Source organism: Otolemur garnettii, unplaced genomic scaffold, assembly GCF_000181295.1.
Source record: "Otolemur garnettii isolate 467f Iridium unplaced genomic scaffold, OtoGar3 scaffold00015, whole genome shotgun sequence".
NCBI classification, from domain to species: Eukaryota; Metazoa; Chordata; class Mammalia; order Primates; family Galagidae; genus Otolemur; species Otolemur garnettii.
The window spans coordinates 23,536,672-23,555,212 of record NW_003852410.1 but is presented as its reverse complement, the minus strand read 5'-3'; the positions used below and the strand labels follow the sequence as shown (position 1 = coordinate 23,555,212).

At 39.0% G+C, this 18,541-nt stretch overlaps 1 protein-coding gene across 6 annotated transcripts in view; it reads left to right on the top strand.

Annotated features, from left to right (window-relative positions):
- Window positions 1–18,541, top strand: part of ATXN7 (ataxin 7) — a 124,037-nt gene that overhangs the window by 56,386 nt on the left and 49,110 nt on the right. For all 6 annotated transcript variants that reach the window (XM_023510703.1, XM_023510700.1, XM_023510701.1 and 3 more), the window contains one exon: window positions 6,686–6,790. In XM_023510703.1, the coding sequence (XP_023366471.1) occupies window positions 6,686–6,790 (105 nt within the window). The remainder of the gene's footprint in view (window positions 1–6,685; window positions 6,791–18,541) is intronic.

Here is an 18,541-nt window from a genome sequence, read left to right as displayed (position 1 = left end):
AAAAAAAAAAAAAAAAAAATTAGCCAGGCATGGTAGGGCATTTGCCTAAAGTGCTAGCTACTTCGAAGGTTGAGGCAAGAGGATTGCTTGAGTCCAGGAGTTTGAGGGTGCTGTGAGCTACATTCTGGCCACATCACTCTAAGCCTAGGTGACAAAAAAAAAAAAGAAGAAGGAAAGAAAGAAAAGAGAAAACAACTTGTGAATTGTTTATTTCTAGAACTTTCCATTTATTTTCAGGTAACTGAAACTGCAGATAATGGGGGCCTACTATATGTCAGTTTCCTGTGAGTTTCATTAGTGACAACTATCCTTGAACAAACATTTCTAATATGTGTCAGGTTTTGTTTTGTTTTGTTTTGTTTTCCAGTTTTTGACTGGGGTTGGGTTTGAACCTGCTACCTCTGGTACATGGGGCTGGTGCCCTACTCCTTGAGCCATAGTTGCAGCCCTGTTTTTGTTTCCTTAGCTAACGTTTATTAAATGTTTACTGAGCACTCTCCATGGGTTATTATTCATTTAATTTTTATAGTAATATTTATGAAATCTTATGAAATTTAAGTCCTGTTAACTGTATTTTACAGACACAGAAACTAAGGTTCAGAGAGGTTAAATAATTGAACTATGCTGTCATAACTAGTAAGAGGAAGGTGGGGATTTGAACCTTTGTAATTTGACTGTGGAACTGCCCTTAGCTACAGCATGGGATACACTAACAAAAGAATTCACCAGTGTGGAGATTTGAGAATCAGACACTGAAACACAGAAATTTTGTCAGAAACTGCCTCCGGATACAAGACCACGTTCAGGGAAGACTGTTGAACTTTTATCTCACTGAATGGCAGACCCATTTCTAGCAGATGATGACCATGTGTCACTAAATGACATAAAGGCACAATTATAACCTTCTGACTTACAATGGCATCACAGGAACTTAATGTGATATTTCAATTATTATCCATTAAGTAATGTTTAACACATACCAGGTATTCATTGCTGCTTTCTGTCAGCCAGGTTAGGCACCATTAGGCATTGTCACTAATGGTGTCCCCACTGTGGGAGGAGGTGAAGGATCACACAGCTAGATGGATGGTGACAAACGGGACAGTGCTGTATAGCAAGGCTAGTTGGTGTTCTGAGACCATGTAACGGGGCCTGTCTAGCCAGTAGCCCAGGGAAGTGACATTGAGGCTACGACAGAATGCAGTAAAGCAACAAACTAGTAAAAATCTGGGGGAAGTGAGTTTCAGCAGAAGCAGCAGCAGGTGCCAGGGTACTATTACAGAAAAGAGCATGATGTGCTCCAGGAACAAAACCGAGGTCAGAGGGGCTAGAGGCACAGAGACAGCACCAGACCATTCGGGGCCAATGGGCCAGCTCAAGGATCTTAGTTTCTATCCTTAGAGTAACTGGAAGATCTGGAAAAGTTCCACATGCCTGCCATTAAACACACAATGAGAACTCCCTTCTTAGGCTCTTTGCTGGGCCAGGCTAGGAGCCTGCTGTCAGACAGGTTTTTATTTATAAATTTTTATTCACATATCATAAATAAGTAAGTGAAGAGCTGTCTTTAGTGGAAACTATCAATGTTATGAGTAGGAGCCCGGTAGAAGGAGCTGAGCTCTTAATGAGTGGTACGAATTCTAGGAAGGATGGGGTAAATCTTTCCATGTTGTGGGAACTGTTCTGGTCAAAATGTAGGGTTATGAGAGAAAAAGGCAGGTTTTGGGAATACTGAGAATCTTGAGACACAAATAGATCAAATCAGGGTGTAGAGATGGAAGGGCTAGAGCGCTGAGGCCTTCGCTTGCAGAAAAGTAGGTCAGGGAGCCAAGCCGCACTTTGAAGCCAGCAGGGGTCTTTGAGCAGAGAAGTGCCATTATTGCTTTACAGGTCTAGGGGGAGGAGACTGCAGGAGAGAGAAACTCGGACATTAGGAGATCTGTCTAGGCGAGTGGAGGCCACCAGACCCTGACTCTGGGCACTGGGAGTGGGAGTGGCATGGAGGAAAATGGTTCTGGGAGAAGGCTGGAAATTGCCAGCATTATGAGTCTGGCAGACCTGGGTTCTAGGTTGTAAGATTCCAATGTCTGTAAGATTCCAGTGCCCTAGTTTATTTTCCAGTACAGTGGGGATGCATGACTTCAAGTATCCACACTTGAATAAGCACTTTCTAGCATGAAATACCCTTCTAAGACTTTGCCCGTATTACTTCATTTAGTTTTTCTACTTTTAGTTTTTTAGTTTAGCATTCTGTGAAATACCTGGTGAAGTGGGTACTGTGATTATTACTATTTGATAAATGAAGAAAGTGAAGTTCAAAAAAGTAGAACTTGCCTGAGGTCACATCCCCTCTAGATCAAGGAAACCAAGAATTCAGGGGAACCAAAAATCTGAGTGTTCGAAATGGCCCACACTCTTAGCCACTCTGCTTAAAATACCAGTGATAAGAGAGTGACTGTAGGGGGGAGAGAAGGGAGCAGCCCTTTGAAGAGGTGACAGCTGAGCTGAGACCTGATGTGTGAGAATGTGCCAGGCATCTTGTGAAGAACAAGGGCAGAGCCTAGCTGGGAAAGAGATTTCTAGGTCTGAGGAGAGAAAGGAGGTCAGTGTGCCTGGAGCAGAGTGAGCCAAGGAGAGTGGGGAACAAGGGAAATAGAAGGTGAGAAGGAGGTAAATGCATATCTGGCAGGGCCTTGGGGGCTGTGGCAAAGCCTGGGATTTTATTCCAAGAGGAGTGGAAAGCCACTGGGAAATTTAAGCAGTGGAGTGACATGATCTGGCAGATGATTCTAAAGAATCTGGCAGCCTTGTAGGGGGGTTGTAGATGATTTAGGTGACTTCTTCCATTGATCAGTGGAAGGGTGCTGGTGGCAAGCCCTACAGCAATGGAGAGAAGTGGACAGAGGTTGTAGGAGGGAACTGATTAGACCTGGTGGTGTCTGGCTGTGGTGAGGGACAGTAGTTGGAGATGATACCTGGGTTTTTAGTTTGAGCTGTTGGGGGATGAATAGTATTTCCTGAAAAGGGGGAAGGTTGTTGGGGCAAAGAGCAAGCAGAGAAGGGTCAAGAATGAAGTTATCTTGGACATACTTGTTCTGTTTGAAATATATATGAGAAATCCAGATGGCAATGTCTAGTAGGCAGTTGGGTATGTGAAACTAGACAGAGCTTGGGAGCAGTCTGGGCTGGAGATAGAAACGTGGGAGTCATTGGCATGTAGAAGCTTGGGATGCGTGGGAGAAGGGAGACACTCAGAGTACTGGAAAGGTTAAATGCTTTGCTATGCCATTCAGATTTCCAGAGCACAGTCCTCAAAATGGAGATAACAGCACCAAAGTCATGAATACATTCACCACCATTTGGGGTCCACTTTCCTGGGGAGGGCCTTTAATCTACACGTGACTGTTAGTTTCTACACACATGTGCTCATGTGTTTATGTGCTTAACTCAGTCCTTCCTAGTATACTATCAAATTAATTAGACCCCACCACCACTAATTAGAACATAGAGGTGGCCCAAATCCTGAGAAAGATTTCAGGCTTACCAAACAATAACATCTATTCTTTAAAATTAGTTCAGAATCCAGGAATTCAAGTACAATTTAAAAATTTGTCATTATTTTCAAGTACATAATTAACAGCTTAAGTTATATATTTCAGGTGTATTTTGTAAACTTTTAATTTAACAATAAACTTAGTTCAACTCCATATTTTACTTTCTATTGTAAATCAAGCTTTTCTGTGTATTTGGGCAAGATATGTGTGTTAATTTGCAGATGAACTAATTGTGAATTTATGCTTTAAAAATATTCAGAAATATACATTTGTTTCTCACACAAATTATTTCATTTCTTTAAGTTGCCACAACATTCCACACTCCCTTCCTGTTGCTAAGGCCTGTGGAATGTCCCAGTGCAGAAAAAGGATATAGAACACTTTCTTTCCCCTGAAGAAGACATTGAAATTATTTTATATCTTCTAGCTTACTTCCAAATATGGGTATCTGAAAGTAAAGAATTTAGAAAGCTAAAATTAAAGTTACTTTAGAATGTCTTAACAGGAGCTTGATTTTGTAGGATAGCATCAATTGGATTTAAATATGCTGTAGTTCTTTCTGTGTGTGTATGTACATATGTGTATGTGCATATATATGTGTGAATGTCTGTGTGTGCACGTGTTTTTAGGGAGATGCAATGCACTGATGGGAGATTAAGAACTGAGGTTACAGGTCATACAAACTGTGTCCTCATGCTACTTTCTTGCTTGTGGTATTAGACAAGTTCATTTCTCCATAAATTAGGGTTATTACTGGAAATAGGATGAACCATATAAAAAGTGCTTAGCATAAGCATAGAGTAGGGTGTTAAGATGTGTGTCACCTGTTTATGATTGTTATCAATACTGTCATTGTCAGTTGGCAATATATCTTAAGTTATTGAGGAAATTGAAGTTTTTACTGAAGTATAGATTCCTGGTGCCTTACAGAATGATCTCTGCCCTTTTAGTTATGTTAGTCATAGGTCTCACAAAAGGATCAAAAGAACCAGGGCAAGAAAGAATAATTTTCTACATGCATATTACATGGCAGATTGAATCCTTATGACTTGAAAGAATCAGCACAGTGTTTTATTTTTTAAATGCTTTAACTTTAAAGGGACAGAGAGATAGTGCACAAAAGTGTCTGGTATCTAGCAAAGTGATACATTTTAAACATTGCTTGATATTGAGTACTGTGAGAAACCACAGAAATCACATCACGCAGCTCTAAAACTGAACTAAGACCATTTATTTAATGCTATTTTAACTGCTGTTTAATAAAATTAATTGAGTTGATTGCATTAATGAAATTGTTGATTTGGTACCTATTTCATGATTTCAGTTGTAAGTTATGAATGTTACAGCATTTCTGCAGTACAGACTTTACAGAGGCCTTTAGCACAGGGGTATATGGAATTTGTGCTAAACTGCTTCAAATTTTAGAGTGAAATGTTGTGTCAGTAAACTGTAAGCATGAAAAATCACTTATTACATGTATATCACCGTGTGGCTATAACCTTTCCCCTTCTCCTCATGTACTATATTTAACTCAATATGGGCATGCTTTCAAGAAAAATAGAATATTGTTTGGCTCTTAGTTTTTATTAAGTAAGCATAGTTACAGAAGTTAGCAGTCTGCTGGAATCTTACATTATCTAATCAGTTTGTGCGAAGATGTTCAGCCCAGACATTCCAGTTTATGGAAGTTGAAATCTGGAAGGAATGTCTAGAAATCATTATTCCCCTAGTCTATAAGAGGTACCAAATCCAGGCCACATCATGAGTCAGAATCAACTCCTAGCTATTAACCTTAGACAAAGTACTTCACCTGTCAATGAGTCAGTTTCCTCTTCTTGAGTGAGGGGGTGGAATGGTATCTGTCAAGGATATTGTGAAGATGAAATGAGGTAATAGCATAGACTACTGGATGCTGCAATTGCGTCCCAAAATCATGTTGGGCCTTAGTGTGTGTCGAAGTTACAGCTAGCTAGCTGTGCAGTTCAGTGTACTCAAAACTGTTTAAGAAAATTTGAGTTATAGCCATGTGTGGATATTAGATTAGCACTTTGATAATTTAGAGATTACCATCACCTGACAGCTTTTTAGGGCATTTTCTCCTCCCTTTTCAAAACCACCAAAATCACTCAAGCTGGAGAAAGTGTGAGATTAAATCTGTTGGAAAGAAGGCAGATGCTAATCACCTTTTTCATTCCCTGCCCCCCTTAAATGTATTTGATCTACTAAAACTTTTGCTTATCTGAAATTTTCTGACTCTCTGTTCATTGCAGATATTCTAAATAGTGCGTGTAGCATAAAACACTTGCTTTAAGTTATTAATTTTGAAATATTTGAGAAGTCTGTTCTACATCTGATCTTTTAGCTCTGTTCTCTAGATTGTTGTTATAATTGTTCCTTTTTAATTAACCATATTTATCAAGTGTTAAGTTACTTTTAGTTCCCATGTATATGTAGATATTTTAGTTTCACTTTTGCATTTTAATTAAGTTGACTTCTTACTGCTGGAAAAGAGACACCAATTCATATTCTACCTTATTTTGGTAACTAAACTAAGACTAATGTATGAAATGCTGTACTTGTACTGAAGTGACCTGAAAAAGAAAGTATAAAAATAATTTTCTTTGTATTACATGCTGGCAAAACCAGACATTTTACTCTTCAGTGAAACCTCTGCTCACTTTATAAATGTTCCATAGAACTCAGGGACCAGATGTCTAGAATAGAATGCATAGTTAAACAAATAAGACCATCAAATGGTACAGCTTTATGAATTAAAAAGCATTTTAGAGGGTTGCAGATTCTTCCCCATAAGTCTTGGTAGAGTTCATCTATTGTTACTTTATTTTGTACATGTATTCATTATTTGCATTTTAATAGATTTGTCTATTTCACCTCCTAATAATGATTTTTGGTCTACTTTATTTTACTTCTTTGTAAAATTTTTCCATAAGCCTGATTTGATTATTCTCTCAATAGTTGTGGTGTGCCACATCAGTTCCTTTTAAAATGGAATGATAATTGTCCTGGTGCACTTAATAATGAGGCAACTCCTATAAAAAGTATTGTCCCCCAAGTGGTTTTGTATCAGTCAGAATCAGATAAGTGAGTGATATTCTGTTTCTTTGTTGCAGACATGCCAATATTTGGCTTTTGTCCAGCCCACGATGATTTCTACTTGGTGGTATGTAACGACTGTAATCAGGTTGTCAAACCGCAGGCATTTCAATCACATTATGGTAAGTGCTTAACCATTAAAAAAATCATTATTAGAAGGTAAAAGGTAAAGCAGGATTAAACTGAAGGATAGTGATGGCATGGTAGGGCATAATATCTCTCCTCCATCACGAAGTAGGCTTTCTAATTCAGCCAATGGGTTAACACCTATCAGATGTTGAGTATTTTTTGATTTTTATTGAAAGTGATGTTTGGGCGGCGCCTGTGGTTCAGTGAGTAGGGTTCTGGCCCCATATACCAAGAGTGGTGGATTCATACCCGGCCCTGGCCAAACCACAACAAAAAAATAGCTGGGCATTATGGCAAGTGCCTGTAGTCCCAGCTAAACGCAGGAGTTGGAAGTTGCTATGAGCCGTGTGACGCCACGGCACTCTACCAAGGGCAATAAAGTGAGACTCTATCTCTTAAAAAAAAAAAAAAAGTGATGTTCATTTTCTGGTTTTTATTGAATTAGACAGAGAAAATGTAATTTATAAATTTTACTTAGAATATTTCATCAGTATAGTTATAGGTTTGTTTCCTTTTGGAGTCCCTGGTTATGAATATAATGGATTTTAAAATTTACATATACAAGGCTGAGCATGGTGGCTCATGCCTGTTATCCCAGCACTTTGGGAGGTCAAGACAAGAAGATTGCTTGAGGTCAAGAGTTGGAAAACAGCCCATGCAACATGGTAAGACCTTATCTGTACAAAATAGAAGTAAAATTAGTTGGGCATAGTGGTACATATCTGTAGTCCCACCTGCTGGGGAAGCTGAGGCAGGAGGTTGCATGAGTCCAGGGGGAGCTGTATACCACTGTACTCCAACCTGGGTGATACAGCAAGACCCTGTCTCTAAAAAAGGTTGGGCGTGGTGGCTCACGTCTGTAATCCTAGTACTCTGGGAGGCTGAGGTGGGTGGATTGCCTAAGCTCACAAGTTCAAGACTAGCCTAAGCAAGAGCAAGACCCCCATCTCTAAAAATAGCCAGGCATTGTGGTGGCAGGTGCCTGTAGTGCCAGCTACTTGGTAGGCTGAGATAAGAGAATCAGTTGAACCCAAGAGTTTGAGGTTATTGTGTGCTGTGACACCACAGCACTCAACCCCAGGGTGACTGGGTGAGGCTCTGTCTCTCCCTCAAGTTAATTAATTAATTAAAAATAAAAATAGAATTATATGTACACTCATAATATAGCCATGTAGCCTTTTTTTTTTTTTTTTTTTTTGACAAGGCTGGGTTTGAACCTGCCGCCTCCAACATACGGGGCCAGCGCCCTACTCCTTTGAGCCATAGGCACCACCCAACTTTTTATTTATTTATTTATTTTAAAGGAAAAGTGATTTTGAAACTCTTTAGTAGTTCTAAATCTTGGGTGTTAATCATCAAAGAGTACAGATAAACTTGTTTGTCATTCTCATAATGCCATCTAAAGTGTTTAACATAATATTCTGATTTATAAAACTCTGTTTTGTGCCTAGTTTGCTTCAGTAGCAAATCAGAAGTAGATGAACGCCCACATTGTTTCAGGCACTGAGTGAGATTTCTACCTCCAGAGTTTGTAATCTGATTGGAAAGACAGGCAAAATAACTAGATACATTTTTTATGTAACTGCAAGTTGTTTAGTTGTTTCCTCCTTGCTCTTACTACTATAAATGCAAGCATGAAACAAAGTAACAACAAGGTTCTCCTGTACATAGAGTGTTTAAAGACACTTCTCAGGAGTTGTCACTGGGCCCCAAGTGATGAGAAGGACCAGCTCAGGCAGTGATCTGGAATAAGAGCATTCAGTGCAGAGGGCATAGCCAACACACAGACCTGGAGAAGGCCAGTGTGGCTAGTGACGGGAGGCAGAAACTAGAGGAATATAGCATTATAGGGAAGACCTGATCATTCACAGGCCAGGGTAAGAAACAGTTTGGTGGCATTGAAAGATTATGTAAGAAAATAAAACTGTTCCATCTCACTGGTTGATTTGCTGAGAACAGATTGTTGAAAAGAGTAGAAGGAGGGAAAATAGTTCAGAATCAAGAGGTGGTGCTGGACTGAGAGTGAGGTGGTACAGTAGAGCTAGGGAGTCTGCAGAGCTTTGTGATACTTTTTAAAGTTAGAACTTTCAGGGCTTGCTTTTGGGAATGCTGCTGTTTTAAGAGTTACACCATTATAATCACCCCAACATTTTTTTCTCTCAAGGAATAAATCTTTTATTTAAGCATGAAAAGGTTTTTTTTGAACTCCTGCTTCTGGATGAGGCCTGGGGTAGGCACCAGAGTGAGTACAAAAAATCTTGCTGCTTAAGACCCTCAGAGGTTAGCATTAGAAAAAGCAATTAGTCAACAACTAAGTATTTTGTAGTGAAATTTTTGAAGCCTTACTAGACTGGATTTAAATTTAAGCACGTAAAAACCATAGGTTAGTTCTTTGCCTTGAGCAAGTTATCCAACTTTGGCTTTCTTTGTTATAGTAGAGACGATAATGTCATCCTTATGTGTTCCGTGTGGGGATTTAGTTAAATAACATGGGTAAAGCTCCTAATACAATACTTAGCACGTAATAGGCGTGAGTGAGAGATACAGGTATAGCTATAGATACAGGAAGGATGTGTCTAAAGTCATAAAACAGACCAGCGTCTTAAGAATAGGAGTAGAGTTCAGACCAATAGGAGTAGAGTTGGTGGCACCCATAGGTCAGTGGGTAGGGTGCCAGCCACAAAGAATGCGACCTGGGTCAGATGGACATCGATGACACCTGCAACAAAGAAAATAGCAGGGCATTGTGGCAGGTGCCTGTAGTCCCTGCTACTCGGGAGGCTGAGGCAAAAGACTTGTTTAAGCCCAAGAGTTTGAGGTTGCTGTGAGCTGTGATGCCACAGCACTCAACCGAGGGTGACATAGCGAGACTCTGTCTCAAAAAAAAAAAAAAAGAATAGGAGTAGTGGCTGGGTAGTCACAGCTTAGTGGTTAGAGCACTGACCCCATGCACTGTAGGTGGTGGGTTCGAACCCAGCCTATGCCTGCTAAACAGACAAAAAAAAAAAAAGAAAAGGATTAGCATGATTGCGTCTTAATGAATAACTCAGAGAAGAGAAGAATTCTTAGAGAAAATATCCTTCATGTTAGAGTAGAACAGATTTTTTTATATTGTAATTCTTTTTTTTTTTTTTTGCAGTTTTTGGCCAGGGTCGGGTTTGAACCCACCACCTCTGGTATATGGAGCTGGCACCCTATTCCTTTGAGCCACAGGCACCACCTTATATTGTAATTTTTTAAAATTTTAGACATGGAATGCATTTCCATTGTGGAAAATATAGAAAATATTTTTGAAAGATTACCTATGATCCACTAAAATGAAAAGTGTTTTGGTGGAGATAGACAGGGCTACCACAGAGGGGTGCATAGTTTGTGCACTGAACAACCATATTTGGTGGACCCAGGCTGGCAACAGGGTTGACCTGAGGCAGGAAATTCCAGGCAGTCTGGAATGTACTGCACGCATCTTCATTGGCCAGAGCTGATGCCCATGTGAGGATGAGCACAGTGCAAAGGCAGGCTGGGACTAGCTCACAGGGCCTCATTGTCCATCAGAGTCCCTTTCCCATGATGTATTGGTGGGGACCAGTTTCAGATATTTTAGAACCAAAGTAGTGTGACCTAGTCGTGCTCCAGAGAATTGATGGGTAGAGTGGATTAGGAGGAGGTTTGAGAGGAACCACTTAAAAGTGTTACTCTCCCAGGACTTCCTTCAGCATAAAGAAGCCCTCTTGGTCCCCTCTTCGAGGAATAGTTCATTAGGTGGTAACAACACACTTTTATGGAGTTGGTTTTTTTTTGTTTTTTTTTTTTTTAATCTTCCTTCTGTTTTCCTCCTGGTGTGTGAGTGGAGGAAAGTTTCTTTTATATTTCTGCCTTTTCTCTCTACCAGTCCCTAGCACAGTATCTCCTACAAAGATACTTTTTAATGACAAAGAGAAAGTGATAGCTTTAAACTTGTAAATGGGAAAGTATGTATGTAAGATTCAGAGCTTCTGTGGCAAGGCAGGAGATGTGACTCAACAAAGGCACTGACTGGGTGGAGGACTGTTCCTCTGTTGGCAAGGGAGTCTGGCAGAAAGATGAGGGCCAAATGCTCAGAGAGGAATTCTGTTGGGAAATATAGGAGCGCCCTCTTTGAGGCAGGAGTGGGGGAGAAGGCTGGTAGAATCGACAAGAGGTTTAGAGGGATGGGGGAATTGGCAGAGTAACTGCATAAATGGAGGAAGGGCCCTGCAGTGGCCTTCAAGTGACACACCACTCACTTCAAGGGACAAGATGTGGACAGGCTCTCCAGGACCAAGAATCTTTCCCAATGCTAACACTGCCTCTTCTATCTTTTGGAGATAGGGGTTGTGACAGAAAAGAGTGTTTTTGGAAGTCTCTCCTTTGTTGTTGAAATTCTAGGAGGCCAATTCTTGCATTCTTATTTTTCATGGTTAAAAACAACAAACATTTTCAAATTCAGAATCTTTCCTAGTGACCTTTGTAGCTGTTTATTGCATTTATTAGGAAAAAAACATACCTGGCAAAAAAAGGATTGTATTTTCTTATCTTTCAATGAAATTGGTGAAAAATGTGGGGGCAGTCTCCTGTGAATTAATGAATTGCTGATATTCTCTGTAACTTCTGTGAACAAATGAGCAGTTTGCTACAGAATCCAGCAGGCAGTTCCTTTAAAACCACTGCTGCCAGGTCAGGAAAGTTGCCACAGTGGCAGCAAGGCATGTAAGTCAGTTAATGTTGGTAAAATTATTCTGAATAAGATGCCCCATACTTATTATTCAGAGCAGAAAGAGGCCCTATACTTTTTCACTAGCTCAGCTGCCTTTTGGAGAGTTAATGAGTAACCAGGATTTCCATTGGAGCAGTGATAGTGAGTGTTTCTACTGTTATTTTGGCATTTCCAGTTTTTCATAGTCTGATTGCTTTCATAGTATAGATTGTTTGCTTTCTTGGAACTGTGTAGTAATACCATACTTTCTTGATGAAGTTTTAATGTTTTGAAATAGTCCAGTATGCCTCACATTTCTCTTCAGTTATTCAGTATTTTTAGGAGCAAGATGTTTCTTACAGCTAATTTCAGACTTAGAAATTTAATTTGAATCAGTGGCTCCTGAACCTGCTGTGGATCTGAATCAAAGGGGAGCTGCCCAAGTGGTCAACTTCCCCAGGCCCACTCCAGACCCCTTGGATGGAATCCCAGGGATAGGACCCAGGATCTGCATTTAAGCATCTTCCTGGGCTGATTCTGATGTGCAAGCTGGCCAGGACACACAGCTTCACTGCAAATGCAGTCCCGTCTGGCGGAGCTGCTGCTGTCCACTCCCAGTGGCTGGCATAATGAGTGACACAGATCTTGTTGAGTCTAGCAAGGATGGCACAAAAGGAGTCCCTACTTTTAAACTAAGTTTTAAATCTTTATATTACATGTTAGAAATGTCACATTAATTGCCTTTAAAACTTTAAGAATGAAGGAGAACTGAGATGGTGCCAGGGCCAGTAGTACCATTCTTCTGAAGTGAGAGTCTTAGTTAATCTGTTAGTTTAGTGATCATGTGTTGGTTCCAAACTGGCTACTGAATAGCATATACAGTGTGGTACTGTTTACATACATTTACTCTGGATCCGAACAGTGGTAATTAGCATAGGGTAATGGATGACTTGTGGGGTGCCTTTTGCATTGTATGGGGTTGTATGTTGTCAGAGCTTCCCATGACCCATCATTCCAATAGACTACACATTTATGCTGCTCTGTGCTCTGCTGTTTCCATGAATTTTGCTTATGAAAAATATCTTACTTTGCTCTGTCTTTTCTGCAGACATGGGGTGATCTTACTCAAGGGAAGCAGATGAATGCTGTTAATTTAGCTTGGACTGGTACCACATCTGGAATCTGTATTATTAATCGAAACCCTGTTCAAATGTCAGCCATTGAAGTATTTGCCTCAGATTAGTTGGGCTGATCCACTTATTCACCTTTTGCCTCAGCTTGAGTCTCTGAGCAAGGCTTCTTTGTTGACTTAAGTCTACTTAATATTTTTCTTTAAAGTAAACCACTTTTATTTCAATAAGTCCATTTATAAAGAGAATTTTATGGAACAATAAAGGGGAAAACAGGTGTTTACTGTAAAAGATGGTAAATGTAAAAATAAGTGCAGTGAAGAGATTATTTAATTCTATGTTGATATTCTTGCCTATGCTGTCTCTTGAGCTTGAGGTTTGCTCCCTTTGTTAAGGAGACCAGGCAAGTGTTATCCACACAATTGTGTGATGTTATCAGAAGAATTGCAAGAGATTTGGAAAGGGAGTAGTAAGCTTTTACTTGTGATTTGATGTTATTAATGTTGGGGAATGATAGCCACTCCATGTTTTGGGAAACACCAGCTTAAGCTTTTGTATTTCGTTTCCTCTTTTTAAGGAGCTGTCTACTGAGGCCAATCCTAGTTCTAGGAAATACCAAACTTTGAAAGCAGAATTCTAGAACCTCATGTTGATCTGCTAAAAAGATCACTGAAAACAAATACCCTTTGTCATTATTGATTTCTGTTATATATTGAGCCACTGTGAGTGGCATGTGAGTCTGTTGGTAGAGCTTTGGTGCAAAACCGTTTCTCTCAAATCTCTGTTCAAAAATGGAAATGTCATAAGTCTGGGTTTTTTCACATCTTTATGAAAGTAACCTTCACACAGAAACACTGCTGTTATCTTATAGCTTTCTCCACTTGCAGATATCACAAATCCTGTAAAATTAACAGCCACACATATTGCTTGGATTTAATGTTCCTTAACATGCATTGAGGTGGTTTAGATTCTTTTAGATGCCAGAATAAATTATATTTTCTGAACTGTCATTTTTATCAGAGGGTGAGTAAATTCTTTATACTCATATGAGAAATTACTCATACTTTTTTGAGCTAATTAATTGGTTTCAAAGAATGTTAGTAGTGAAGAGCAAAATGAGGTCTTACATGAAGATCTGATGGGCTGGTTTTAGCAAAAATGCTGATTCTCATGTTAACATTTCACATAGTTGTGACCTGTGACCAGCTATTGCCATCATATAATTAAGCTAATTGCATCACAAAGCAGTGGTTTTGCTATTTAATAAAGATGACACACACTATTTAATAAAGAACACACGCCCCTTTTGCTTATCTGATTTGACTTAAGACCTGCAAAATAACAGCTTCAGGTATCTTTTAAATGCATTGTTCTGTTTGACTATTAAGTAGCTGTTTTAGATAAAGAAAATGTGTTTCCTTTTTCTCTCAAGTGCGCTAAATTTGGCCATTAAATTTTTATAATCTGGATCTTTTTATACTTCATAACATTTAGTGATAGTTAATTGTTTTATAATTGGCTTTTATTTAAAAATCCACTAATGACTTTTGGCAGGGTGCCTCTGGGGAGACCGGGTCTTGCTCTGTTGCCTAGGCTAGAATGTGGAGGTATGAACATAACTCAGTGCAACCTGAAATTTCTGGGTTCAAGTGATCTTAACTGCCTTAGCCTCCATCCCCAGTAGCTAGGACATGCCACATGCCAGGCTAGTGGGTTTTTTGGGAGGAGTTTTTTTTGTTTTTGTTTTGTTTTTTTTCTGTAGAATCTCTGTATGTTGCCCTGGCTGCTTAGTCTCAAACTTGTGGCCTTAAGTAATCCTCTTGCCTTAGCCTCCCAAAGTACTATGATTATAGGCAGGAGCCACAGCCCAGCCACTAATAACAACCTTTAATAGTTCTTGGTGATTTACAAAGCATTTTTGCATGTATTATCTTATTTCCTGTTCTTAATGACCTACTGAGAGGAATTTATTCCCAGTTGACAGATCAAACTACTAAATTAAATTTTATTCACACGAATACAGTGTACCAACCAGGCCATCTTTTCTGTCTACTAATACCTGTTTATTTTATATATACACATGTAATAAAGATGCATAGAGTTAAAAGAAAATCCAGAGGAGATGCAGTGAATCTTGCAGGTTAGAAAATATTAATGACAGATGTTCTAGCTCAAGTAGAATTTTAAGTTTGCTTGGAATACCTGGATCAGCACTATAGCCCTGTTACCTCAGAGAGAGCATTTAGTAATTCAGAGATGTGATGATATTAGGTAGATATTTGATTTAGCATAGTCATTGGATTTCTCTTCCTCCTGTTCTACTTTCTTTAACTTTAAAGCAGAGCAGCTATTCAAAGCCAAACTCCTCTTTTTTTTTTTTTGAGACAGAGCCTCAAGCTGTCCCCCTGGGTAGAGTGCCGTGGCATAGCTCACAGCAACCTCCAACTCCTGGGCTCAAGCAAGTCTCCTGCCTCCGCCTCCCAAGTTGCTGGGATCACAGGCGCCCGCCACAACGCCCGGCTATTTTTTTTCGGTTGTAGCCATCATTGTTGTTTGGTGGGCCCGGGCTGGATTCGAACCCGCCACCTTAGGTGTATGTGGCTGGCGCCTTAGCCACTTGAGCCACAGGCACTGAGCCCCAAACTCCTCTTTTTTGTATGAGCCTCATATTTTGTAAGGCTTCTTTGGAGAATTGGCTGACGCATTTATTTCTGTTGTCAGTATAGAGACTAAAACTTGTTGCAGAGCAAAAAATACTTTGTTCTTTTGCTTCAGATACATATGTAGGTATATGTACCCCCACACCAGGCTTTTCTCCAGCATTCAGGAATGAGCCAGGGAGGGAACTAATCAAAACAAACACCTGAAAACATAAATGATGTCAACGTAGACGTTAGTTTAATTTTGGAAGGAAATTCCAGGCCTTTGACCTAAACTTCTCAATACTGACTAGCATGATGTGCAGTAAACACAGTATATTCATTTTTTTCTTTATTACAAGCCAAATAATGTTAGTTAAAATTTTCAGATAACTTTAGTACCTTCAGATAAAGGACTATTCTTTTCCCAGCTAATAGTTTTTTTTTCTTAGTTGTATCATAACCACATATCTTTAAGATAGTGTTATTTATTGCATTTGTGAGAGCAACGGTTACATTTCTAGTAATAAAATATTGATTTTTTTTCCTCTTACTGACATCTGTGTCTTTATTATATCTGTGCTTTAAAAAGAAACTAAATATGATGGCACTGATATTCATGTATTTAATAGATACTTATTGGGTGCCTATTATATGCTAGGCATTGCTCTCCACTAAACTAGAAAAGCAGTGTCTTTGATTTCATGCAGCTTATATTCATTCTGATTGGGGAAGATGGAGAGAGAAAGATGAAATCAGGTGAGATAAGGTTATTTCGAGTAGTGATCAAGCTAGAATAATGTGAGAGAGAAGCACTGGGGCAGGTCACTTTAGATTAGGCTAGTCAACGAAACCCTCTCTGAGGAATTGATATTTAAGCTCATGATGAAAGTGCGCCAAGCCCATTTGAAGATCTGGAGGATGAGTGTTTCACACAGAGGAACTAGCAAGTACAAAAATCCTGGGATGGAAATGTGCTTGGCAGAAAGGCCAGTGAGGATGCTGAAGAACAATGTGCATGGAGGAAAGGAGTCTAGGTTGAAGTTGAAGAAAGAGGGGCCAAGGGCAGATGATATTGGGTCCTGCAAGCCATGACAGCCTTACGGGTTAAAGTCACTGGAGAATTTTGTGCCAGGACGTGTCACGACCTGATTTATGGCTGCTTTGTGGAACATAGTGGTCAAAGGTGGAGACCAGTTAGTGAGCTGCTTTGCACTAGGTAAGATGAGAACCAGACCTGGAGGGAAAGCATGGATTAGGATTAGGATTATGGCAGCAGAGGCACAAGGTGTGGGTTGAATTGAAATCTGCGTCAGAAGTTTAAAGCCAGCAGGGCTTGCTGTTGGGCTGGGAAAGTAAGGGAGGAGGAATGACTCGGGGGTGGCGGGGGGTTGGGTTTAAGCAGCTGGATGCATTTATTGTAGCTTATGGATCAGAAGGTCATTCTTTCAGTTTGTACGTGGGTATTAATTTTAATAACGTGCACTGACCTTAATGTATTATTATCAGTCTTTAGACATTTCCCAAAGGTTGTAGGGGGAAAAAAAAGTCTCGCAGTGATGCCCAGTTTGGGGGTCATTTTGTTCTTTTCAATTTTTTGTTTGATTTTAATGTTATAGTACTCTAATTATATAAGCCAGGAAACAAAAGAGAACATGTTCTCTCTCCTAGGGCTTCTCATGTTGCATTGGGTAACAAGAATATGTTGATTAAAAATAAAAAGCACATGTATTTTTGTTTTTAATTATTAAAGTAAAATACATTGTAAAAGGAATTCAACAGTGATAAGAAGATAAACACATGGTCAGAATGAGAAAGCTCCTTCATCTTCAAGGAGTGCAGTTTGACACACCCTTGGAAGGTTATGAATCCTGGACAAACTAATATTTACCTGCATACATTTTTCCCCCTTACACATGTGAAAAAGTGGATTTTCTATGAATTTGCCTTTTTAACTTAATAATTTATCTTACATACTTTGTTAATGCATATGGCTCTCTCATGTTCTTTTTAAAGACTGCCTATTATTCCACTTTATTAATAGAGTTTAACAAGTCCTTTATTGGTGGACATTTAGATTTTTAGTATTGTATTACTACGTACAATACTTTAAAGACTGTTTTTCTTTGGGAATATATGTCAGTATTTCATCATATCAATTCTTCACATGGAGGGCTGGTCACAGCTGCCCTCTAGGTTGTACCACTCTGATTTAATGAACTACTTTAGTAGTTCTGATTTGGGTCACCAGAACAAGGCAGTGAAAATTTGAGTTTTTGACAGCATCAATAAATACATATAAATTGTTCATTGTGTATGTGTGTATATCAGTATGTATTAAAACATCTATAAATATACAACTCTTTGTCAATTATATCTTAATAAAGTGGGGGAATTAGTTGGAATCCTTTTGTAAAAACAGACTTCATTAAAAACTAAACAAGAAATTAATATTTTAAAAAATATATATAAATAACTGATTTTCACCAGTGCCACTCTTGTCTCCTACATATAGCAATCATTAGCTTTGTAAGTTGCCTATGCTTCAGATTTTAAAGGGGGCATTTCAGTATTTAAATCCATATTTTAGTTATATTTGCAAAAAAGTTTTTTCTGACAATCATTTCATAAGACTAATTTGCCTGTTGTCTGTTTAAGGTACACACACCTGCTATTCCAGCCCTATTAAACTGTGGTCTTACATCTGACCAGAAGAGGGAGTGTTTTTCACTTCTTTATACTACAGCACCCACTACTTGGCTGGAAAAATTCTTCCAAATGTATGTGCTAGTCGAAGCCCTTCAAAAAAATTGGTTTGGAGCAAGGGGACACTAGCTAAGTTGAGCTTCTTCCCTCGTTCCACACTGTGTGTGTGCAAATCTTAGTCTTTAGGGTTACTTCTACATTTTCTTTTTAAGATAACAGTTCTCAAAACAAACTTCAGAGTAATTTTATACCTTTTCATCTTGTGTGTTCAAAAGTTTAAAAAAAAAATCAGAGAAGATAATTATTTCAGTTTAAAATAAATTAAAATACAAGCAGTAAGACCTTAATCACACAAGATAGAGTTTTTGATTTGTATTCTTTTCAGGTAAAAAACAAACAAACAAAAAAAACCTTTAGAATGAATTCAGTTTCATTTCCTTTTATGCTTGATACCTTAAACAAGATTGTTAGAACTCTTAATACTAAAGATTTCTAGTAAGCTTTAGAAGATTAAGATGTTGGCTCGGCGCCTGTGGCTCAGGTGGCTGGGGCGCC